The 25,588-nt window shown below is 35.2% G+C and overlaps 2 protein-coding genes across 2 annotated transcripts; one reads left to right on the forward strand and one right to left on the reverse strand.

Annotated features, from left to right (window-relative positions):
• The first annotated feature begins 107 nt into the window (after nucleotides 1-107).
• On the forward strand, nucleotides 108-10,292 carry LOC110097348 (60S ribosomal protein L37-1). The gene is made up of 4 exons (XM_020823663.2): nucleotides 108-202; nucleotides 273-408; nucleotides 9,821-9,922; nucleotides 10,060-10,292. The coding sequence occupies exons 1-4, from the start codon at nucleotides 200-202 to the stop codon at nucleotides 10,113-10,115; spliced, it is 297 nt and encodes a 98-aa protein (XP_020679322.1). The 5' UTR covers nucleotides 108-199; the 3' UTR covers nucleotides 10,116-10,292.
• Nucleotides 10,293-11,968: 1,676 nt separating this feature from the next.
• Nucleotides 11,969-15,200, reverse strand: LOC114580922. Its single transcript, XM_028699860.1, has 2 exons — nucleotides 14,871-15,200; nucleotides 11,969-12,923 (listed from the first exon to the last, which is right to left on the reverse strand). The coding sequence occupies exons 1-2, from the start codon at nucleotides 15,198-15,200 to the stop codon at nucleotides 12,060-12,062; spliced, it is 1,194 nt and encodes a 397-aa protein (XP_028555693.1). The 3' UTR covers nucleotides 11,969-12,059.
• Nucleotides 15,201-25,588: the final 10,388 nt, after the last annotated feature.

A 25,588-nucleotide genomic window follows, 5' to 3' on the forward strand; every position in this document is an offset into this window, starting at 1 on the left:
TATAGCAATGATAATTGTCTTATGATTAACATAACCTTAATGATATCATAAAAAATAATAAACTTAGTATAAATTTTAAATAAAAGGGTAAAAAGGTAATTGAACTCACGGCATGGAACTATAAGAAGGCCTACAATAAGAACTTCGATCTTTTTAGGGTTTCATACGCTGCCTCTTCCACGCAGTCCGCCAAGCGAAAATGGTGAGATCCATGATGTAAAACGCGAATTTTAGCTTGTAAGCTCTAAAGCTGCTTGAATTTTTCTTTTTAGGGTAAAGGCACGGGCTCTTTCGGTAAGCGGAGGAACAAGACTCACACGCTTTGCGTGAGGTGCGGCAGAAGGAGCTTTCACCTCCAGAAGAGCACATGCTCCTCCTGCGGCTATCCGGCCGCTCGCATCCGCAAGTGTAAGCAAGGATTCAGACCTTTTTTGTTCTCGAACTTTTTGGGAGTAATCGTGCAATTTATGTTTTGTGTTTTCTGATTAGACTGGGATGTTTAACTGTTTTTATTGATATTTGAGGATGCTATTGTTTGCAGGATATGCAAGTTCAATATTCTGTAATGTTCTTTGATTTTTTGCTTCTTTTATAATTATGAAGTTTTATGCTTGGATGACCATTATCGGACAAGCATTGAGAATTCGTTTGTTTATGAATTGCATATGTTGATGTTATATGTCATCAAACTGTAGCAATGTTTTTTATTATCTATACATTTGCTGCCAATAAACGTGGCCACAATTCCAATTCGTTGGTAAGATATTTTTTCTCTTTTTTTTTTTTAAATTGAAAGCTAAAAGAGAACTTCTGTTCAATGACTCTTCTTTTATTAATCTTTTACGTGCTTCCATTATGTTTATCTTAATTTCATTTTTCTTCTTTATTGCTCTTTCCCAGTTTCAAAAGAACAGACATATAATATATATATATATATATATTTTTCTCTAAAATTTAAGTTGTATGCTTGATTTTTAGTTTGCGTTGAAAGGTTATGTGGATGTTGGGGATACTTGCTCTTTATGGAAGTTTTGGTGACAAGTACCTGGTTGAAGCTAAAAAAATAACTTTGAACTCTAGATTAAAGTATGATTTTGTTGGAATATTTCTTTTTTTAATGAAATTGGAGGTATTTAATCACTCTTTTATACACAAGTCCATATTCATCACCTGAGTTTTGATGTTATACTATTAATTGTAACTTGAAAGACAATAGAAGATGATTATTCTCATAAATGTTTGATCCCTAAAGCAGTTTGTTATCATTGCCAGTGTGGGCTGTTAAGAAACATAGTTTTTGCGTATAAAATGTGCTTTTTTTAACAAAGCGAGTCTAAATGGTCTGCTGCCCACATTTGCTTTGTGCATGAAAGGACTTGCTAATAGAACTTGTTCTGGTTGGTATTATTTATTTCTAGTTGGTGTCGATTATTCGCCCAAACATTTATTGTAGTGTTCTACTATAATTCATCTTATTCAATGTTCTTCTATGTTATTTTATTTTCCTTTTGCATAAAGTTTTATTGTGGAATGTGAAATGCCTTACGAAAATATACTTAGCTAATTTATTGCTTGTGGTGAAATATTAATTATCCTACTTTTCCTATTGCATGGAATCATCCATTTTGGAAAGAAAAGTTCTTTGTATTACATGCATTCTTAGTATATTTGTCTAAATACTACCTATTCTTAACGTGCGAGTTTTTTTATAATTGAACATTCAATAGGCGGCGACACATCTTTATTATTACTTGCCATATCCGAACACTATGAATTATTATTCTATTTTCATCACTATTAAGTGTTGCATGCTAGTTGACATAGGATAAATAGATTTATTGATTGCAAGGGTAGATGCCTTACCTTGTTTTTCTTAATGCATGAAACTAACCATCAAAGAGTTTTCCATAGAAAGGCTATTTTTTGGGTTGCATACATGGTAAGTATAAAAATTTAAAGTATTGCTACATGTTGTCACCAGATTTTTTGTGAGCCCCATTTAACTAATTAAAATATTTTTTTTTATACGGTCACTCTTGATATAATGAATTCAAGAATATTAATGGAGTAATGATAAGATGTCATTGAAAGGACCTATGAAACAGATTAACAAAGAAGAAGAAGAATTATAGAAGAGAATTATTTTTCATATAAATTACTATAGCATTGTATGTATATGTTTAGATACATGAGTGTGTATATATATAGTGATAAGTAAAGGACAACTGATTATAGAGAATGTGCTAAACGACTGGTGACAGACTGCTATAGAAGATGCAGTGGAGCAGGACTGGCAGAACTGAGTTGGTGAGGAGGTCAACAAGTTAATTAGCCTAGTTGATGTGAGAAACTGTTATGGCCTTGTTTTTTATGTGCTTGTTGATAAAGTGGTAATCAATTTCGATATGTTTGGTCCTAGCATGGAATACTGTATTGTTTGTGAGTGTTATAGCTGAAGTATTGTCATAATAGATGGTGGTCCGCGAGGCTTGAGGTAGTTGAAATTGAACCACTAGGTGATGAAGCCATAGGACGTCAAAAGTGGTGGATGAGAGGGAGCGGTATTTTGCTTCAGTCGAAGATTTGGCCATAATTGCCTGCTTCTTGACACACCAAGAGATGAGGTTGTTCCCTAGAAATGTGCAAAAGACAATGATTGACTTTCGGTCAGTGGAGTCGGCAGCCCAGTCTGCATCAACGTATGTGCGGAGTTGAAGATCACCTGTAGTTAGAGTTAGGCCATAGTGTAGTGTGCCTTGAACATACTGAAGGAGCCATTTGAGAGATTGGTAGTACCTATTTGTCGGTTGGTGCATATGTTGACATATCAAATTGGCAGCAAAGGTGATGTTCGATCTTGTGATGGTTAAATAGTGAATGGAGCCAACAAATCCGCAATAGAGATGTGGGTCACTATAAAGTTGATCGACAGATTTTCCTTGTGGGGGTTTGAGGGACATCAGTGTGAGAGCATGTTTACAATTTGCGAGACCAACTGCAATTAATAGGTCACGAGTGTAGTGTTGTTGATGTAGGAAGAAGCCTGCATCCGTCTGAGTGACTTGAATGCAGAGAAATACAGAGACCTCATCGAATTGTTTGATGGAGAAGGTGGCCTGTAATTGCGAGAGGAGGTTCTGAATGATGGAGAAATCGTTATTGGCAAGAAGGATATTGTCAATATAGATCAGTAAATACAATTATATGATAGATTTTAAGTAGGTGAGGAGAAGTGGGTTGGGTTTGCTGAAAAAGAAGCCGAAGTGAAGAAGAAATGAAGTCAGCTTGTGGAGCCACTGTCAAGGGGCTTGCTTGAGTCTATAAATGGACTTGTGCAGCTTACAAACATGGTTGGGGTATTGAGAATCAATAAACCCGGGCGGTTGTATCATTTGTACTTCATCCTGAAGTTCATCCTGTAGGAAGGCGTTAGAGACATTCTTTTGAAGGATGGACCAGTGACGATGAAGAGCTAAGGTAAGAAGAATTCAAATAGTGGGCATCTTGGCGATGAGTCTAAACATCTAAGTGTAGTTGATGCCATACACCTGTGTGAAGCCTTGGGGACCAAATGAGCCTTATAACGACCAACCTGACCATCGGGCCAAAGGGGGGGGGTGGGGGAGTATTGAAGATGTGGTGGTTGATGAGTTGTATGGGAATATTTGGTCATGGAACACAACATGAAAGGATATGTGAATTATGTTGGTGTGAAGGTTGAGGCATCTATAGCCTTTATGAGAAGTTGAGTGCCCAGGAATATGCATTCTTGAGAGCGAGGTGAGAGATTGTTAGGGCTTGAGGTTGCAACCAAGGGAAACAAGGACAGCTAAATGTTCGGAGATGAGTGTAGGATGGAGGATGGCCGTGGAGTTTTTGGTAGGGAATTTGTAGGGAGATGGCTTTGGTGGGGAGGCTATTGATGAGATAGTTTGAGGTTGATAAAGCCTCAACCTAGAAGTGTAGGGAAAGGTGAGCCGCGTGAAGGAGTGTCCTGGTAAGATCGAGAATGTGGCGGTGCTTGTGTTCAGCTAATCCATTATGTTCGGGGGTGTAAGGATAGCTGACTTGGTGAGTGATGTTGTGGTTAAGCAGATAGGTTCTGAAGAGTTTGCTTGTGAATTTGCTGGCCCATCAGACCATATGGGAATATTGAAGATGTGGTGGTTGATGAGGAGTTGTATGGGAATATTTGGTCATGGAACACAACATGAAAGGATATGTGAATTATGTTGGTGTGAAGGTTGAGGCATCTATAGCCTTTATGAGAAGTTGAGTGCCCAGGAATATGCATTCTTGAGAGCGAGGTGAGAGATTGTTAGCGGCTTGAGGTTGCAACCAAGGGAAACAAGGACAGCTAAATGTTCGGAGATGAGTGTAGGATGGAGGATGGCCGTGGAGTTTGTGGTAGGGAATTTGTAGGGAGATGGCTTTGGTGGGGAGGCTATTGATGAGATAGTTTGAGGTTGATAAAGCCTCAACCTAGAAGTGTAGGGAAAGGTGAGCTGCGTGAAGGAGTGTCCTGGTAAGATTGAGAATGTGGCGGTGCTTGTGTTCAGCTAATCCATTATGTTCGTAAGGATAGCTGACTTGGTGAGTGATGTCGTGGTTAAGCAGTAGGTTCTGAAGAGTTTGCTTGTGAATTCGTTGGCCCGTCGGACCGTAGAGCTTTGACGTGGAAATTGAATGTGTTTTTAATTAGAGAACATAACTGTTGAAACTTATTGAATGTTTATTGCTTGGAGTTCATTAAGTATAACCAACAGAACCTTGTGAAGTCGGCTTTGAATATAACATAATTGTAGCCGTTGAGAGAAGGCAACAACGTCGCGAGACATCCGAATGAATTAGTTGAAACGGTGTAGTGGAAGATGAATTGCTTGTATTAAAAGGTAGCTTGTGGCTTTTAGCCACATTACAAGAGATACACATGTATGAATAAGAGGAATTACATAAAGATGGTATGTGTTTAGCTCATGTAGATAAAAGACGGTGATGGGGATGGCCAGATGCACCTGCCAAAGGGAGGTGGAGTTGTACATGGAGCACAATTGAGTTGTTGATTGGAGAAATGTGTACTAGGTAAATGGCATCATGGCAGTGACCATGTAGTAGAGTTTGATTGTCCTGTAGATATAGAGAGAAGGTAGTGAGAGAGAGAGACATAACGTGGAGGAGATTTTGAAGACAAAGTTTACGGGTGGAATAAGTTAGAGGGAGGAGGCCCTAGCCACTGTGCTGTATGGGGAGAGAGCTACCTTTGGCTTTGGAGATGGAATCGACCCCTTGATATGGTGTGGGTTGTTATAGATTAGGGGCGTTCGATGTGAGATGGGTTGAAGTGCCATATTCAAGTACTCATTCGGTCATGGGAGATGAATGCTGCTGTGTGAGTAGAGCACATGAGTTCCATTAGGAGGTTGGCGCGAAGTGGAAATTGCAGCGATGCCAACAGTTGAGTGCTCAGTGTCCCGGTTTGCCGCAAATTTGGTAGGTAAGATGGTTGGAGGGAGATGGTGTGGACAAGGGCGACCAATTGGAGGAGAATGATGGGCGAGGTGTGGTTTCTTGGCCACGCGAGGGACGAACAGGATTGTTGCTTGTGGAGCGATTGCGTGTGGGGCCAATGCGTTTTTAGAATAGAGCAGTAGTATCCAATGGATGAGTGGTTTCTTTGAGATCTTTGTTCAGAAGATTGATTTCCTCGTTGCACATTAATCAGTAGAGGGAATCTAAGCTAATGAGATTCAGAGAGGTGCGAATAGTTGTTTTGAAGGAGTTAGAGGTGGTGGGAAGGCTGTTTAGGATGTATAGGATGATGTCCTCGGAGTCGATATGTGAGCCTACCGTTGCAATGTTGTCCATGAGGGACTTGATTTGAGCAAGGTAATGGGTCATTGAGCAGTCGCGCATTTGAATATGGTGAAGCTCGTTTTTGAGTTAAATGACGCGGAAGCGATTTGTGGATTGTAGACGTTTTCAAGGTGATCCAGACCTCGTGTCGCTGCAAAGAGCGAGCACATAAGGTAATACAGATGGTGATATGGTGGAGAAGAGAGTTGATATTAGGTTGCGGTCTATAAGATACCATAGGCGGTAGGCGTCATTTGCAAAAGTAGATGAAGGGCCGGTGAGGTAGCCCTCAAAGCCTTTGGCGGAGAAGTGCTGATAGATTTGCAGTTGCCAAATGTCATAGTTGTTATTGGTAAGTTGTGTAGGGACAATATGCTTGAGGTTAGATATGAGGAATTTGAGGGAAGGAGGTACGATGAACTCAGCCATGGAGGCGGAAAGGTTGGAGTTTGGTGGGAGGGAAGCAACTGATTCTTGATTGGCCATTAGACTGTAGGTAGATTGCGGTTAAGCTGAGGTTCTGATACCATGCAAGGACCTTCGAAACAGATTGAGTAGCAGAGAAGAAGAAGAACAACAAAAGAGATTTTTTTTTGTATAATATACTGTAGCATTGTATGTCTATGTTCAGATACCTGAGTGTTTATATATATAGAGATAAGTAGAGGACAATTGGTTATAGAGAATGTGCTAAACGGCTGGTGGCAGAGTGCTATGGCAGGTGCAGTGGAGCAGGTTTGGTAGCAGGGGAAGGTGATCCTCATGGTGTGCTGGCAGTCCTCACGGTGTGCTAACAGTCATAACTATGTCGTCTTAATATTTTCTAAACATTATTTTAAAAGACATTGAAATGATAAAAAAATTAGGACTTCTACGAATATTACTAGTGGTATTGGGTTAGAAATACCCATCATTATCATTTTTAACCCAATTATTTTTTGTTACATGAATCATCATTCTCCATTTGTTTTCATTATTATGATTTGCCATCATCTTTACCCCAACCGTTTTTAGTTATTTGAATCATTATTCTCCATTTGTTTTCATTCTTATGATTTACCTTATCTTCAATAGATGCTATTAACACAATCTTTTAATATACTTATCACTTAATATTTTCTTCACTGTTTTGCCAAACATATATTTTAACAATCTATTTTTAGTCAAAATTAACTATTTGTGTTTTTTTAATCTGATTGCGTAAATTCATACAAGATAGCTAATGTAATTGCAATTTTCTAAAATCTACTTTTAATATCCATTAAATTATGCAAGAATACTTTTATTAAACATCCATCCTTAGGAGCTTAGTCATAGAACTTACATGCTTTTCAATATCATTATTTTTCTATATAGCAGTTTGAGATACGTAAATCTATCACACTCATGTACCATTAGTAATATTGGCTAATAAATGCTAATTTTATCCCTACCAAAAGAGTATGTCATATTCTTGATTTATATTTTGCTATTCTTAAACCATTTATCTTCTAATTGATTTCTCCTTTGTTATTGATTTTAGTTGATGCCACACTAATTAAAATTTATCATACATGACATGAAATGTATGCACTAATGTGTCTGACTTTGAATATGAGGTTATTCATATAAGCATCTTCATAACAAACACATAAATGTTTGAATTGAATATACATCTTTGATGCATTCTCATTTTAATTGAATACTCTTTATTCATCACCAAATATAACACTAAATTCCCCTTTGCCATATTGCTTTAATAATAGTTTAAACATGCCGTTTATATTAGGGGTGTTAAATGGGCAGAGCTTGAGTGATTTGACAATTTTTTTTGAGTTTTACTCATTTGAAATTTAGTTTATTTGTAGTTGACTCTGTTTAAAATTTTTTGTGAATGTGTTTATCCACTAATTAATTAGTAAATCTTAAAAATATAAAAATTATAATATTTAAATTAAAGATATATTCATCTGTTTATTTATTTTGAGCCAATAAGGAGCCGAACATGATTGAACAAAAGTTTGTTGGGTATAGCTCATTTAAAAATCTGAGTTCAAAATATTTGTTTGTGTTTGGTTTGCTTAATGGACGCATCATCAAATACAAGCTTCTTAATGAGATGAATCGTGAATGATGAGCTTTTTTTGACAGCCCAACCTGACTCATGGATTTTTTTCTCAAGTGCACCAAGTCAATTCTCATGATACTCAGTTGTATCTCTTTAAGATCATTGCAAATCATATGAAGATCATTTTTCTATTTTCAATGCTTTTTTCATCGCTCTTTTAGGAATGAAATTGTTTCCATTATTGATTTTTTGATGTTTTTGTAAAATTCTTTTGAGTCTTTTTATCATAATTTTCTTCCATAGCTTTGTTGTATGACTTACATGTTTGAATTCTTTGTAGTTATCACAATCTTCTTCTTCCATATTACTGGCGTTAAAATGTTTTTTGTCCGCTCATTTGGCTAACTGTAGATTTTCTTAGAACTCTGAATGAGATATGTTAGTAAGCATCTCATTTGAACTTTAGAATTCACCTTTATGCAATTCCTTCCCTGATAACTCCTTTTTAATTTTATAATATACGTCATATTTTTTTCATTTGTTTTTTCAATATATTTTTAAACTCATGCAATATTTTATTGCAGGATTGTTTTTCATCTGTTTTTCATCTGTTTTTCGTTGCCTAGATTGTTAGCTACGATATTACTATTATTGATTCTTATATATCTAAATTGATTAAAATCTTATTTATATTGTTTAACTGAAATATTTTTAATACCTTGTCTATTATCTAGATTATCAAGAACTGGAGCTCTTGATGATGGTAAATGGTTGGATTTTGATAAATGTGGGAAATTGCCACTTGCATGTTTTTTTTTTTAAATTATATTCAGTTACATCATTACAGTAGTTTTTTTTCTTTACTTCTTGATGACAAAAAAACCATTGTGAACTTAAGCTTTGGGCAATCTGAAATCTGTCCTGAACTGGACGTTACAGAGGATGCTGTAACGATTTGCTTATACGATCAATAAGCAGTTACAGCTTGGTAATCCTGCCTATTTCAACTGATTTGTGAATCATATTGTTTATGCTGTCTGGAACAGGGGGGTTTACTAATATTTTTCAATTTTCTATGGTAAAAGTAGTTCTATTTGATGAATGATATGGCCTTATGGTCAACATGAACATGCCGTTTAATTAATTTGTTAGGTTGTATTATTTATTTATTTATTAGTGGAATTATCATTTTAATGCAAATTTCATTGTTAAGCTTTTGCTAAACTAAAACATTTGTTTTTTGACATGGCTTATTGTAAATGCTTATGATAGAAAAAGTCTCCCTCAAACTTAAGGGAAAATTCTATAAGATGGTGATAAGACCTATAATGATTTATGGTGCAGAATGCTGGCCATCAAAAGAGAAGCATAATATTAAGTTAAATGTTGCAGGGATGAGGATGCTCTGGTGGACGAGTCGCTTTACTTTTAGAGACAAAATATGAAATGAGTATATATGTGAAAAGGTTGGAGTAGCTCCGGTGGAAGATAAGATTAGAGAGAGTCACTTTAGATGGGTTGGTCACATAAAATGGTAGCTTTCTGATGACCCGATTAGGAAAATAGATGACTTATTTTAAGAAAGGTAGAGGTTAACCTTAAAAAGAATTGGTTAGAAAATATTAGAAATGACATTGCTTTATTAGATTTAAATGAGAATTTGACTCTTAACATGACATAATAACGAAGAAAAGAATTCATACAGTCGACCCCATGTTTGTTGCTGCTTTTTGTAAAGTCTGTTATTAGCAATATAATCAACAAATAAATAATCCGCTTTCCCTAAATTTACACCATTTAGTATTGAAGTAAGCAAGTTTCTTTCAGTAAATACTTATTTTTATGATCTGGTACTTATTTCAAAGATTGTCGGTAGGATGAACCTAACTTTCTTTCCAATCGTTTCAAATCATGAATCAGACAACTGGAGTATCAAAGCAATCAGGCGGAAGACTACTGGCACAGGCAGGATGAGGTACCTTCGCCATTTACCTCGAAGGTTCAAAAGCAACTTTAGAGAAGGTATTATAAGCCACTTTCTATAGAATCTTTAGCACATTCTTGATTTTTTTGGGATTTTATCTCATTTTCTGATTCTCTAAATTGAGATAATCTATAACCCAAGGTTGTAACTTAAGATATTGTTGTTTTACCTGCAGGAACCCAAGCTGCACCGAGGAAGAGGGCAGCCGCTGCTGCTCCCACTGCTTTTTAAACAGTTCCAGTTTCAATGTTTGCTCTGCTTTCTAGCAGTCATCTGCGTTTTGTTAGTTGTTTTTTGTGAACTATCTTCAATTTTAAAATTACTTGAAATATTCCCTATTTAGTGTAAACTTTTGCTATGTTCGATGAAGATTGCAATATTTAAGACCTTACTAGCACTTATTTCTAATTCTGCATTGTTGTGTTGAGTGAATGGTTGCTTTTTTTTAGTACCAAATGTTTCAACTTTTAAATCATTGCGGCACTCCGATGAGTTTATTCAGATTAAATTACGTGCATTGTTGGATGCAGAAGCGTATCTATTGCCCAACCAATGTGCTGGACGTGGAAACTCAAAAGGCTGCTACATTTAAGATAATCAAGAAGGGGTGTAACTGGGTCAAGATGATTCGAGACACTGTTGGCTTGATCAATAAATCGAGCTCGAGCCTGAGTTTTATTCTTAAGGTTTTGAGCATGAGCCGGTTTGTTTATTATGAAAATGAAAAAAAAAAAAATGTTTAAGGTTGCAGCTCATCTTGATTTGTTGGTTGAGAGTTTTGATTATAAATAAAGAGGTATTATGATCAAAACTTGCATATATAATGTATGTGTTAGTGATAGGCCGGTTCCTTCTGAACCAGCCCAACCGGCCCGTCTAGTCACTTCGCGTGCATTGCTCGACAGCTCGCGTCACTTTAGGTCTCTTTGCATTGCTTTGCATGCTACTGAAGCTCGTCTACTCTACAGGCGAGGGTAGGCCAGCTCGCAGTTTTTCATTCAAATCTAGAAATCTAGGTTGGGTTGTGTCAACCTTGCAACACAGGTCGGGGATGGGTTGAAATAGCTAACCTGTTTGTAAAAAATGGGTTGGGTTTGGGTTGACTCGTTTCGAACCGGGTCAATTTGTATTCGATTCAAATCCAACCCGGTGGCCTGAATTGACACCCCTAGTTCAATATAATTAGATGAAAATATCGGAGGCTAAGAGGCTTTACGATTTTTTGAGGGGTATATTGCATTAAAAAAAATAGCTGGAAAAAAATAAAATTTAGATGGGTCAGATTACAATTAATCTTTATTGTACTAAGAGTTTTATTTTTTTAGAGGCCCCACTTTCTACTACACAATTTTGCCATTGCTCTCTCCGCCCCTATTTAATTGGCTCAAAAGTTAAAAAAATAAAATAAAATTATTATTGTAATAAAATGATAACAAACTGAATAGTTAAAATAAAATAATTAAAAAAAAACATATTTTAAACTTTTTTTAAAAATAATTTGGTATTAAATTTTTTTAATGCAAATATATTTTAATTGAATTTTATGTTCGAGTCAGCTCATGAGCTACCGGATTAAGATTTGCTTAAACTTGATTTGTTAGTTTATAGAGTTCGACTCATAAGTTATTTATTAAGAGACATAATTTTAACTTTTTTTTTTAAAATAATTTTGTATTAAATATTTTTAATGCAAATATATTTTAATTGAATTTCATGTTCGAGTCAGCTCGTGAGCTACCGGATTAAGATTTGTTTAAACTTGATTTGTTAGTTTATAGAGCTCGACTCATAAGTTACTTATCGAGATGAACTCGACCCGAACACTCACTCCCCTACAATCAAGCCATCATTTTAGAAGAACTACTATTTGGGTTGAAGGACCTCAATGCCTCATACTGTTTGATGGCACAGTCTGAGCACTGCTAATTTTGTAGACAGTTTTTCTAAAGTAAGTTTTGCGTATGTATAATTAAAATCTAAGATTACTGGCAAATTTTAGTTTGTTGATGACGTGAGGAGTAATCTATGAGATATTTATGAATGTTGAGGCATTGCCATTGATTTGCTCATTCAAAATCACAATATTGATCGACAGAATCTTATTCATAATTTAATTCTCAAATATTTAGAATTTGGTTCACCACAACCTGCCAAATCACCATTCGCCGCTCGTGCTCAATCCCTTCTTTCGCCGCAGGTAAAGCAGCCAAACAATCTTACCTCCGCCTTCTCCTTCTTCTCCGGGGGCAACTTTCTGTGTGGATCCACAGCTGCCGGCGAAATCTCCGTCCTCCACTTCTCCAGGTTCAATTGCAGCGCCTTCCTCTCCTTATCTACCACCCACCTTCCCACCTCCTCCTCCTTCCCGACCTCCCTCCCCATCGCCCCCCGGTCCTCTCTCCTCCTCGAACTCATTGGGCCGACAAAATCCTTCTTTGCCATCTCAATTTCCGAGCACACCGCCACCCCTAAATTTAGTATCCCTTGCGGCCGTAACGATTTCGGCCGTCGAACTGAGCCGCCATGAATTGGGTCAGACGGGTTCACCGTGCTAAGAACTAGCCTTGCCGTCCCAATGATCGGGTCGGGCCGGAGTGCCATTAAGGAGGCCTGCTTTATATCAATTGTGACGGCGGCGATGTCTGAACGGAGGAAGTCGGTGTCGACTCGGAAGAAGAGTTTGTCATTCCAAGCAGGGTTGGTTCCACCAACTCGGTCAATCCGAGTTTGGACTTTGTAGTCTGGGTCGACCCAAGCTTGTGCGTAGGTTTGTGTCTTAAAGCAGGTCGGCTTTAGATATTGGGCTGAGATGACGGTGAGTTGGAGAAGGTGGAAGAGGGTGGGTGGTGGTGGTGGTGGAGGGAGGAGTGGCGGAGGTGGTTGATGATGATGGTGGCGACGGCGATGTCGTTGTAGTCTTGTGCCACCGACATGACCGTTATGGAATATGGCGGTGGTGTAAGGGCACAACTGGGATGTGAGAAAAATGAGAAAGGATGTAAGATTAAGCACATTTAGGGGGTGTTTTGTATATGATTGGATTCAATTTTAATAGGATTTACTAAATAGTAAATACTGTAAATCCTGATTTAGTAAATCATAGGCTCATAAATCCTGAAAAGTATTTGGTATGAAAAATTTTAAATCCTGTTAAATCTCTGAAGCTATTTGGCAACAGATTCTGCAGCGGGAAGTTCTACGATTGAGCGTTAAATCCGAATAGAAATGGGATTAGGATTCAGACAGATTTATCGGATTTATGGCGTAAATCCATAAACCCCGATAATTTATGGCGTAAATCCATAAATCCTGGACTTACGGATTTGCTGGATTTATAGCGCCCCGATTTGTGTTTGGCTGGATTTACAGTAAATCCTACTAAAAACAACGGGTAAATCCTATACCAAACACCCCCCTTAGTTGATTTAGGTGGTTAGAGGCAATACATAGATGAAAAAATTGTGCTGTATTTTTAGCTAAAATTAGGATTTTGAAGCATTCAACATGGTTAATTGGAGGGTAGAAGGAATTTGTACAGCTTTATTATTATTTTTCTTTCTTTTATTGGATTACTAATTTATGTATGTCTATTAAAGATTATTACATTCACGCTTGATAAAATTATTTTCTAATGAAAAAATTGTAAGAATATCTTGTTCCAATTTATATAAAAATGTGCTCTAAAACATTGAATTTACTTTAAGATTAGTGCAACATAAATTATTCATATTTATGGAAATATTCATAAAGAGCCCATCAAATGATAAGAAATATAAGAAATATATATATATATTAGGATCTTAAGTTTTTAGATATATTTTTAAATGAGTGTAATATATAAATAATTTTTATTTCAAATTAAAATTAAAAAATTTAAAATCTACTCCAATAAAAGACTTAGGCTTCGTTTGGGACGTCTTTCTTGCTGCTTCTTAAAATGACTTTTTAGTTCAATAATTGATACGGCATCATGAAATTCTCTTATGAACGCTACACCCTCTCACTTATCTGATTGTGTGCTGGATCTTCGTACAACGCTAAGACGTTAAACTATATATTTCTCTACCGCCGCGAATATTCCAGGACGCAACAATAATTAAAATTTTTGTACTAAAAAAATGCTTTAAGAAGCAACAAAAAAGTCATCCCAAACAAAACCTTAATAATATCCTCAACCAATTTTTTGCAATATATATATATATATACATACATACATAGCAGTTGCCTTTAGGCTTTTTCTTTTATAAGGTGTTTTCTTATGATAAAAGAGATTCACTTTCCATGATTTAAAATAACCCTATTCATGCCATGTCAAACAAAATAAAATTGTCCAAGTTGATTCATTTAGCTTATACATGGTGCAAATTAAACAAATTTTCATACGAAGGAAAGGATATTTTTCAAAAAAATAAATATGAAAAAAAAAAATGTATCAAACGAACATTATTTCATTCAATTACTTATAAAAAGAAGATTATCACTTTATTTTGATCTTACTTAACCACATTGGAGAAAGAAGCCTTAAGCATCATTTGGGACGACTTTCTTATTACGACTTCTTAAAGCAGCTTTTAATTACAAAAATTAAAAATTTTATACTACAATGTTGGTTTAAGAAGCAATAAGAAAGTCGTCCTAAACAAAGTCTTAATCTCTTAGATTTCTTTTGGGATGACTTTTTTACTGCTTCTTAAAGCAGCTTTTGAATAAAAAAATTAAAATTTTTATACTAAAAAGTTGTTTTAAGAAACAGTAAGAAAGTTATCTCAAATGAAGCCTTAATCACTTCTTCTTATAAGAATCATTGAAGCTATTTGATTAATAACTGCAAGCTGAACTTCAGATCTAGAAATATACAAAAGGGGAAGAAAGAATTGAGGTCGACATCACAAAAATTTCAGAGATGTAGGAAAGGGATGATAACCCTCATCCTTTTTTTTTGGACATTTAGGTCATTTAAGACAAATTCACACACACAGCGCATACACAAGACTCGAACTCAAGACATCTTATTTGAAAGCCCAAGCTCTCAACCAACATATCAAAATGAGCTGTATATATGTGATCCATCGGTTCTTCCCTCTTTCGTTTCTTCTCCAATGTCACTTTGGGAGATTGTACATTCATAATGACGCCGACCTCAAATTTGTCACCATCCAGGAGAACTCTCTCATCTGAATTCCGCCCGTTCACGCCGGTAAAACTCTCTTCTTTAAAACCCTTGTGTTCTGAAGGGCTTTTCCGAAGACGAAGGATCCGGATCTTCAGAAGCGAAAATCTCCTCTGGATCTTTGTTGAGGTCGACGATAATTCCATCCTTGCGCCCTTTGGAAGGATTCTCCTCACTAGAATGGTGAGCATGAGGAGAGATGGAAGATGGTGATGGGGCCATGAAATTGGTGAATGAGGTCGACGAGTTCAAGGAGAATGTCGGCGATCTTGATCTCTTTTCTTGTGAATTTGGCCATGAGGCAATCACCCACCAGAAGCAAATTCAGATCTTTGTATCTGAGATGAGAAAGAAGATTTGAAGCGGTGAATTTAAGGAGAAAATACTGATGAGTGAGAATGACGAAATCAGATGGCGAGAGATGGTTTTATATGATGAGTCGAGTAGTTAACGGATATTTTAACGGATTAAGAAGCATAGAATAGTTCGTCAGTATCTTTGAACCGTTCCAATATTAGTGGTGAAAATAAGAGTTTGAGCGGGGGAATAGATGAGGCCGGCGGGGTGAGGATCGACTCCTTTTCATATTCCAGCTGGGGAAAGCTAACCTAGGATTCCGGCGATCGAATCGGGGAATGAGGTCGACGAGTTCAAGGAGAATGTTTGCGATCTTGATCTCTTTTCTTGTGAATTTGGCCATGAGGCAATCTCCCACGAGAAGTAAATTCAGATCTTTGTTTCTGAGATGAGAAAGAAGATTTGAAGCGGTGAAGGAGAAAATACTGATGAGTGAGAATGACGAAATCAGATGGCGAGAGATTATTTTATATGGTGAGTTGAGTAGTTAACGGATATTTTAACGGATTAATAGCCTTTGAATAGTTCCTCAGTATCTCCGAACCATTCGGATATTAGAAGACAAAATGGAATTAAGAAAATTAATATAAAATATATATATCACTGTGCTTTAAAGGTATTTGGACCATAGTAGTATTAAAATATGGAATCTTTAACTCTGCTGTGTATTTTTGACAATAAATAAAAATTATATATTATGATATATTTCCTTACAATGTATTATATTTTAATATGTTTAATAAATGGGTTGAGTTCTCAATCTTGTTTTTGATCAAAAAATGACCTGTTAAATATTTATTTTCTTAAATTATTTTGCTTTTAGGTATTATCTTATTATTTTTTATCAAATACTTTAAACTTTGTAGTTGATAAGTTATATATATATAAATTTTAACTAAAATGAGTTAACGAGTTGGGTTCTGATCATTTGAGTTGCTAGCTACTGATTTGAGTTTGACATTTTGAAATATTTCTTAAATGGATTTGGTCGGGTTGATTGGATTCGAGTAAAATCAATATTGAGTCGAACCCAAATCAGATCAGCTAATCTGCTCTGACACCCCAACCGACATTTCAATTTTCTATTTTCTTATGTTTTTGGCAACTACATGAAGTGACATGTTTTTTAAATAAGATCTTATTAAAATGTCATAGAATTAAGAAATTTTTAACATCAAAGAATTATATGGTATGAAATGAATGTTAATATCTTAAAATTTTAAAAGACACATGTTTATTATGATTTTTATATCTATGATGAAAAATGCTAACATTAGTTTCGTTTGGGACAACTTTCTTACTATTTTTAAAGCAATTTTTTTATAAAAAAAATTATTTTTTTTGTACTATAAAGCTGCTTTAAGAAGCAATAAAAAAGTCGTCTCAAACGAAGCCTTAATTAAAAAAAAATGAGGTAAGTTGAGTAGGAATTATTTTCTTAAGAGAGATAGTTAATGGAGAAAATTTGGCTCAAAATATTTTTTCATTTAAATTTAATCATGATGAATTTTATATTTTTTAGATGAGTGTAATGTGAAAATTCATTTATTAGTATTAAATTAGCTTAATCCCAAAGCAATTCTAATGAGTAAAAAAAAATCATTCTCACATGATTTTTCTTTCTATTTTAAGGCAGATATAATATGAAGTCATCAAAGATGAATGGTTTAAATGTAATTGAGATCCTCCAAATATAGTAATATTATTCTATTTATGTAGAATTTTGTAGCTTTATTTATGGTCTTCAGCAAAATATTTTATCCAATTTATTTTAAAAATAATGAAGAACAATGAGCTAGATTTAATAACAAAAATCCAAAAGGATTATTTAGATTTAAATTTAATAAAGCAATCTATTCCTTGAATTTGAATTTATTGAACAAATAAGTAACAGAGATTTCTGCCTTTCTGGTATAGTTGAAATGTTGAATATGGGTACAAAATAACATAAAGTCTTTATCCCAACAAGTAGTGTTGGCTAAGTGAATAATTTTTTCCATTGCATCATGTTAAAAATCAAATTCTTATTTAAATCTAACAAAAAAAGTAATTTATAATACTTTCTACCAAGTATGTTTAGGTCTATCTCTATCTTTCTTAATATAGGGCATATCTAATATATTAACTCTCTTAATCAGGTCATCAAAAGACTGACATTTTATGTGACGAAATCATCTAAAGTGACTCTCTTTAATCTTATTTGGCACTAGAGCATGGGTGATCTATATTAAAATTTGTAAAATAAAAAATGATGATACATAATTTAGTTGGAAATAATTGCACTAAGGGTTTATTTGCAGGGGTGGAACTAAGAAGTGCTCACGATGGGCAATTGTCCACCCTGAAATCTTTTGTTTTATTTTGTTTTGTTAGAAGAATAAGTATTTTAACTATTTTGCCCACTTTCAATAAATACAATTACCCAAATTCTTTAAAAAAAAGTTCTTCTTCTTTTTCATACATAAAATTATGAATTTCATAAAAATTTTGGTACAAATGCAATTTTTTATAAAGTTAGATGTAAAGTTACTATGAAGAAAATTGTTAATTTTGTGTGGAATCTGATTGTATCGATCAATTAGGTTGTAGTACTGCCTTGGACCTCAATTCCATTGGTCGACCCAAGGAGTCTTCCCCCTTGCATAGATTTGAGTGATTAGCCTACAAATTTTTTTTTTTTTTTTCATTTAACAATATAGCACTATGTGTTTTGTACCCGAGTGTTGTGATATTGTATATATAGTTTGCTTGCAAACATATAGAGAATGGAGGGCTGTGGCGCTCCAAACTCCGACTCTGATGTGAGACCTCTAGGATCAAAGCTCAGCTCAAACTGGTTTATCTCGACAAGAAGTCATGTAACATGTTGCATTTGAACTCTTTTGCATGTATTTGAGAATGATTTGTGTGCATGAAAAATATATGTATGTGTTTTGAAGCGGGTTCCAGGGGTCTAAATGCATGTTTATGAAAAATATTTTTTTCCCCTGGAGAGCACCGACGATGGAAGAGTAGCGCCCCGATGCTAGGCATAAATTCGTCATTAAAAGTATATTTTTTCACTATTCTTTCCATTTATTCTCACGCAAACCGCCAACTAGAGAGAGAAGCGAGATTTTAGTGAGAGAGAGGGGGACCAAGATTTGGGATGCTTTAAGTCATTTTTAGCTGTCAATCCAATTAAGAAAGTTGCTCGGGTTGATGTATGTTACATTTTGCCCATCTTTAATTTCAATAATTCGGAGTTTTGGAATTTTTGTAATTGAAATTTTAATTTAATTTACAAAAAATGTAATTTTATTATATTCTAACTACTTTCATCAACGTAACTTTTGATATGTTGTGGATATAACTGATCTGATTATTTTGAGTATTTATTCCAAATGTTTCATGAGGAGATTTTGAAATGCAACAATTTTTATATGTTCTAAAATTTATTTTGACATTTAAAATTAATATTTTAATTACTATTTCAAAATGTTATTATACACAATATGCGATAATGTGGTAGGATTCTAAAAAAAAATAATTTTGACAAACTATAGAACACTAGTGGGCAATTATTTGAGAGGGTTTAGAAGCTTTTTTTTTTTTTGAAAAGTACAGGAATACACTTTTCAAGGCACTTAGAAAACATAATGGAAGGAAAATGCAAAAAAAAATGAGACTTCCCTGAAGAACGAGCCCCAGCAGAGCTAGGGCAAAGCCCTAGCGGCGGAACCCCAGCTGTAGCGTGCCGTCGCGAGCTGAGTCCCGCGAACAAGACGCCGGAGACGCACGGAGGCGAGCCGGCGCGAACGAAGCCCGTCGCGCGTCGTCGCGACCCCCCGAAGCCCAAGCCGTCGTCGCGACCACCCGAAGCCCTAGTCCCGCGCTGAAAGTGGGTCTACAGAGTTGTTGGATGAGGCATACAGTTGAGTGAGGGAGCGCTCGGAGCACAACGGAGACATTAAAAGTATTAAATATTAATTAATTAAATTACAAATATATAATTTTTCAAAAATTATTAAAAACCGTCGGAAACTCCGCTAGAAAGCCGCTGAAAATTCTTCTAAAAAAATTAGATCGTTGGAAATACCCCTGAAAATCCGCCGAAAAATAATCTGATGGAAAGCCGTCGCAAAAATCCACCTTTAATTGACGATTTTTCTGTAGTGAGTCAAATATATAAAAAAATTTTATCACACTTATATCAAATTGAAATTACAAATTTTTAAAAACCATTCCAATAAAAACTTCAATTATATCTTCAGCATTGGTTAAAAAAGTGCTTTCCACCGCCGTAAATAATGAAAAATAACGAGAAAACAGAAAGAATATAGTAGCCAAATAAAATTATAATTATTATACGAAAACAAAACAAATAGAAAGCCATCACAAGCATACTCTAACAAAAGTATTATATATTTTGATACACCAAAATGCTGATAGTATAATACATTGTGATTTGTGAGGAAATGTATCATAACATTAACATATATTCATTTACATAATAATGTCAGAAATACACAACAGAGTGAAAGATTCCAGATTTTAATTCTACTACCGTGCAAAGAACTTTAAACCATTCATTCTTTGAAATTTTGGATGGTTCAAAGATACCGAGGAACAATTCTAAGACCGTTAATCCTTCAAAATATTCATCAATTACTAATAAACTTACCATATAAAACAATCTCTCGCCATATCATTTCATCATTCTCACTTATTAATATTTTCTCCATTGCAGTTTCAAATCTTCTTTTCCCATCTCAAGACAAAGATCTGAATTTGCCTCCGGCGGCCGATTTCCTCATGGCCAAATTCACAAGAAAAGAGACAAGGATCACCCGCATTCTCCTTGACCTCCTCAACCTTCATCTTCTTCACCTTCGTCAATGGGATCATCGATTCTGCCCTCTTCCTCTTCTTCTCCAACGTCGGCTTGGAAAATTGTATTTCCGGGATAGTGTCAACCTCTAATTTGTCACAATCGCAGAAAACCCCCTCCTTTGAATTCCTCCTGCATGCGTCGATAAAAATCTCTTCTTCGAAACCCTCATGTGGTCTGAAGGGCTTTTCCGAAGGCGAATGATCCTGATCTTCAGAAGCGAAAACCCCCTTTGGATCCTTGTTGAGGATGATGCCTTTGGAAGGATTCTCCTGAAGACGGCGACGGTGCCATGAAATCAGGGTGGAGAAAATAAGAGTTTGAGCGGGGGAGGAAGCCCAACCTCGACAAAGTGAGACCGGCGGGGTAAGAATCGACTCGTTGTCGTATTTAGGGTTTAGGAATGCCAACCTAGGATTCCGGCGATCCAATCGGGTAATGAGGTCAAAGAGTTCAGGGAGAATGCTGGCGATCATCGTCTCTTTCCTCGCGAATTTGGCTATGAGGCAATCGACCACCGGAGGAAAATTCAGATTTTTGTTTCTGAGATGAGAAAGAAAATTTGAGGCGGCGATGGAGAAATTATTGGTGAGTGAGAATGATGAAATAAGATGGCGAGAGATGGGTTTATATGGTGAGTTGAGGAGAACTTTGCGAATATGTTGAAGGATTAACGTAGTTAGAATAGTTCAACTTTGAATCATTCCAAAATTAAAAGACGGAACGGAATTAACAAAATTAATATAAAATGTATGCTGTGCTTTAAAGTTCTTTGGACGATAGTATAATTAAAATCTTAAATCTTTTAATATATAAATAAAAACTTATATATTATGGCACATTTACTTACAATGTATTTTAATACCAGCATTTAGGGATAAGGTGTGTCATTAAATTGGCAGAACCCAATCCAAAAATATTTGAATTCATGTTTGAAATTTTAACCTGTTTATTAAACGGTTAGGTTAGGTTACTTATTTTTGATCCAAAAATGAACCCTTTAACATTTTTCCTGTTTTTTTTTGGATCAAATATCTTAAACTATGTAGTTAATTAATAAGTTATAATTTCTTTTAACTAAAATAAGAGGTCATTCGAGTCGCTAGTTCGTTAGGTTCGGATTCAACTTTTTGACATGTTTATTAAACAAGTCGGATCGAGTTGACTGGATTCAAGTAAGATCCATTTCGTGGCAGACCCAAACTCAACCCATTAATCTATTTTGACTCCCTTACTAGCATTCAAATTTACTTTTATGATTTTGGCAACGGTATGAAGTGATAGTTTTTTTAATAAGATCTTATTAAAGTATAATAGAATTAAAAAAATTATTGCCAAAGAATTATATGATATGTTTAAATAAATATTGATATCTTAAAATTATAAATGACATGTGAAACCCTTAAACTTTAAAGAATTTCTTGGTTAACTCTGAGAAGTTCGTCCAGTACGAATTGGGTTTGTCAGGGACGAACAATTAGAATTTTAATTTCGTCTGTACGAATCGACTGGATGAATTGAATGTGATCAGAACAAAGGCGTTCGTCCCTGTACGAAATTAATTATCGTATGTATGATCGTTGTCTGAGAACAGAACAGAGGCGTTCGTCCCTGTACGAAAGTAATTATCGTATGCACGATCGTTATCTGAGGACAGAACAGAGGCGCTCGTCTTGGTACGAACATTAATATCGTTCATACGATCACAAATGTCTAATACCGATATTTATTTAACCGTTTGCTTGGTTTAGAAGAAACGAAGAGAGAGAAAAAGAGAAATGGAGAGGAGGAAATTTGGATTTTGGGCGACTTCGGGCCTTTTTCGTCCGTCGATGTAGTTGAGAAAGTTGTTCGACTCGAGGTAAGACACATTATGTCTATCTCAATTTTCAAAATATGAAAGTTTTGGAGAATGTTCCGATTAAAATTTCCTATCCGTTAGCGAAAAACGGGAATAACTTTGCACCGGCAAAATTTTCAACGCTTAACTTTTTATATGTCATAGAGATTATGATTATGCACATTCTGAATATTTTCTGGAATTTTTTTACCGGGTTTTATGAAATCTGAGAGATTTTAATTGAATAGAAAATTATCGGGACATTAAAAAAGTGTTGTAGTACAATGAAAGTCTTAAAAAATTATTTTACACGATCGCTCATAATTTGATAATTTTCTAAAGCTATGCATTTTTTCCTCGTTGAATTTTCTGTTGTTTGCCGTTATACAATATTATGATATTTTGATACATGCTCAATTACTCTGTAATTATTATGATGTGATGATATATGTGATTGAAATTACTAGATGGACAAGAGGGGGGTGAATTGTGAAAACTTTTTAACAATAATTAAAATCTAAGCAGGAGTTCTAAATATTTTCGTTGTTTTTAGAATTTTAATATGAAAAATTAAACAACCTTTTTTTTTCAAATTTTCCAAGGCAAATATTTTGAAATTAAAAAGGCACGCAGTAATGAAAAAGTAGTAAGGAAAAAACACACCAAGATTTTTATAGTGGTTCGGTCAAAATATGACCTACGTCCACTCCCCGGAGTCCTCCGTTATGAGATTTTCAATACCAACTATAGTTCTCCTTTTGCCCCCCTCGGCAAGGCGGAGAAGCCTTTACAAACCTCCCTTTCACCTAGGGGTGTAAACGAGTCGAGTCGAGTCGAGTTTTGCCCCTTATCGAGCTTGGCTCGTTAGATAGAAAGCGACGCGAGCCGGCTCGGCTCACTTACACCCCTACTTTCACCAACCCGGCGTGGCGGAGTGCCAAACTCTGTTTTCGCCCTCCTGGCGACGGCAGAGAACCTTCTCGTTTTTCTCCCTCCTAGAGAAGGCAGAGTACCTCGAGGTCACGGATATAGACGAGCCTTTCCCTTGGAGATCCTCCCTCAAATTCTTTGAGGGCCACAGGAGGAGCAAGATGCAGCAAGTTCGGAGCAACTGTTTGATCTTCCTCACACATCTTCTCCCTTACAACGCTCACCTTCTCCTTCCTCTCTCAAACCCTAAAGAACTTCTCTAGAGCTCTCTCCCTTGGAATCCCTCTGTAACCACGTTCTCCTCTCTCATACACTCTCTGAAATATTACTTTTTTTATACATAAAAACGGGCTCCAAAAACCCTTAAATCTCAAAGTAGCAGTTACTATCGTACAATACATTTCAAAAATGTTCATACAGTACGATATTCAAAAATAGACTTCGTCCTGGTACGAAGTGGTACGAACAGTTCAAAAATGTTCATACAGTACGATACTAAATCATACGATACGATCCATGACAACACAGTTCGTACAAGACGATAGTCGGGACGATCAAACATCGTCTCTGTTCATCGTATGGTACGATGTACATCGTACAGTACGATGAGACAAAAAACAACTGATCGTCCGGGACGATATCCGAGATGATTATAATTCGTCTCTGTTCATCATATTGTACATGGGTTTGTACAGTACGATGTTCAAATTATAATTAAGCCTGGATTTCTTGCACTAATCACGGGTTAAGTTAAGTAAGTATTTAAAAATAATCGTATAGTACGAATAAGTCCGTACCGTACGAACGGCTGAAAATTTCTTACTTAAGTTAAACAACGGCTAGGGTTTTGGATTTGAACATATCGTACAGTACGATATAATTTTGTACGATACGATTTATTCACAGAATCGTACTACAACCCTCTGATCGTACAGTACGAATTATCATCGTACAGTATGATCTATAGAGAAGAAATTCTATTACATTCTACATTTAAAACCTCTCCCCCTGTGTGTGTGCATGGTTGCTCGAGCTTTTATGCATTTTGTGGCCAGACTCAAGAAAATAAAAATGAAATAAAAAAGAAAATACATTGCAGACTCTTACTCCTAATCTACCCATCCTTGAGTCTTCCTGTCATTCTGAATAGCTTTTGATCTTCTTGAAATGTTAGTACTCACGGACAATAGCAAATAATATTCAATGAATCTCAAGTCAATTATTATTGGTCATCATCAAAATCTTAAGCTTGGGGTCATGGGTTGCAACAATGATTAAATGATATATGTTGGGAGTTATAAGGGGTTAGAATCCTTTGAGATTCTGTCTGTATCAAGGAATTTTTAGGAGTTATAAGGGGTTAGAATCCTTTGATATTCTGTATGTGTTAGAAAATTTCTAGAAGTTATAAGGAGTCAGAATCGTTTGAGATTCTATCTGGGTCCAAGAAATGTGATTTGAATATGATATGTTCTAGTGCTGTAAGCACAAATACAAGTGAATCATAAGGGGTCAGAATCCTTTGAGATTCTGTCTGGGTTCGAGAAATGTGATATTAATAATTATGTGATATGAATTTGGATTTACTCATTTGTTCTGTAATGTTATCTGATTTATCTATTCTATACTGTTATCTGATTCAGCTGTTATGTAATGTTATCTGATTCATCTGTTTTGTACTGTTATCTGATTTATCTGTTATGTACAGTTATCTGAAATCATAGAATACTTGCTATGTATTTATTACAATTTTCTATTTGATGATTCTCAGTTCAGTGAATTATTTAAACTGCAATTAACTACTTCTAAATCTTCAGTAAAATGTATGAAATAAAAGATTTTTTGAAAATTTTGATTGGCTTGTGTGACTTGTTGAGCTGTTATAGCTTACTGTGATTTTATTCATGGTTTTCATAATCTGGTAAAGTGAAAGAGGTTGTCGATTAGCTGTTCAGGATCAGATATGAGATTATAAGTATTTTGCTATTTTGATTTTTGTACCGTCGTGACTAGTTTACTTTTCTGTTCTATAACTCTTATCTATAGTGTAGTATATATAATTATTTTGATGAATGAAAGAAACTTTGTGGATGAGTTTTTCAGTATTAGAATGTTTTAGTAGCTCTGTGGTTCACCATTATTTCAATAAAAATTGGCAGAAAATCTGAAACAATTTTGAAATTAGATCATAGGGTTAGCCTATCACAGCTCAATACGATAGGACATATCTTGATCAGATTGGGTTGTGACATGACATATGCTTATGAAGATTGTTATATCAATAATAAAAACTGCTAAAAGTAATTCAAGAAAAAATGAGGTAAAATGAGTAGGATTTGTTTTCTTAAGAGAGATAGTAAATAGAGAAATTTTGGCTTGGAATATTTTTCCATTTAAATTTAGTCATGATGAATTTTATATTTATTTGATATACTTTAGATGAGTGTAATGTGAAAATTCATTAATTTGTATTAAATTAGCTTAATATCAAAGAAATTCTAATGATTAAAAATAATAGTAATGAATCATTCACACCA

This window comes from Dendrobium catenatum, unplaced genomic scaffold (genome assembly GCF_001605985.2).
Source record: "Dendrobium catenatum unplaced genomic scaffold, ASM160598v2 fragScaff_scaffold_1398, whole genome shotgun sequence".
NCBI lineage: Eukaryota > Viridiplantae > Streptophyta > Magnoliopsida > Asparagales > Orchidaceae > Dendrobium > Dendrobium catenatum.

Bases quoted from the DNA above. Each gene is read 5' to 3' on its own strand.
- LOC110097348 (XM_020823663.2), top strand. The intron at 409-9,820 runs GTAAGCAAGGAT...ATCATGAATCAG, and splicing joins GGCCGCTCGCATCCGCAAGT to ACAACTGGAGTATCAAAGCA. The intron at 9,923-10,059 runs GTATTATAAGCC...TTTTACCTGCAG, and splicing joins CAAAAGCAACTTTAGAGAAG to GAACCCAAGCTGCACCGAGG.
- LOC114580922 (XM_028699860.1), bottom strand. From the start codon at position 15,200: ATGGAATTATCGTCGACCTCAACAAAGATCCAGAGGAGATTTTCGCTT. The intron at 12,924-14,870 runs GTATGCGCTGTG...TAAAATTGAATC, and splicing joins GTCTTGAGTTCGAGTCTTGT to CAATCATATACAAAACACCC.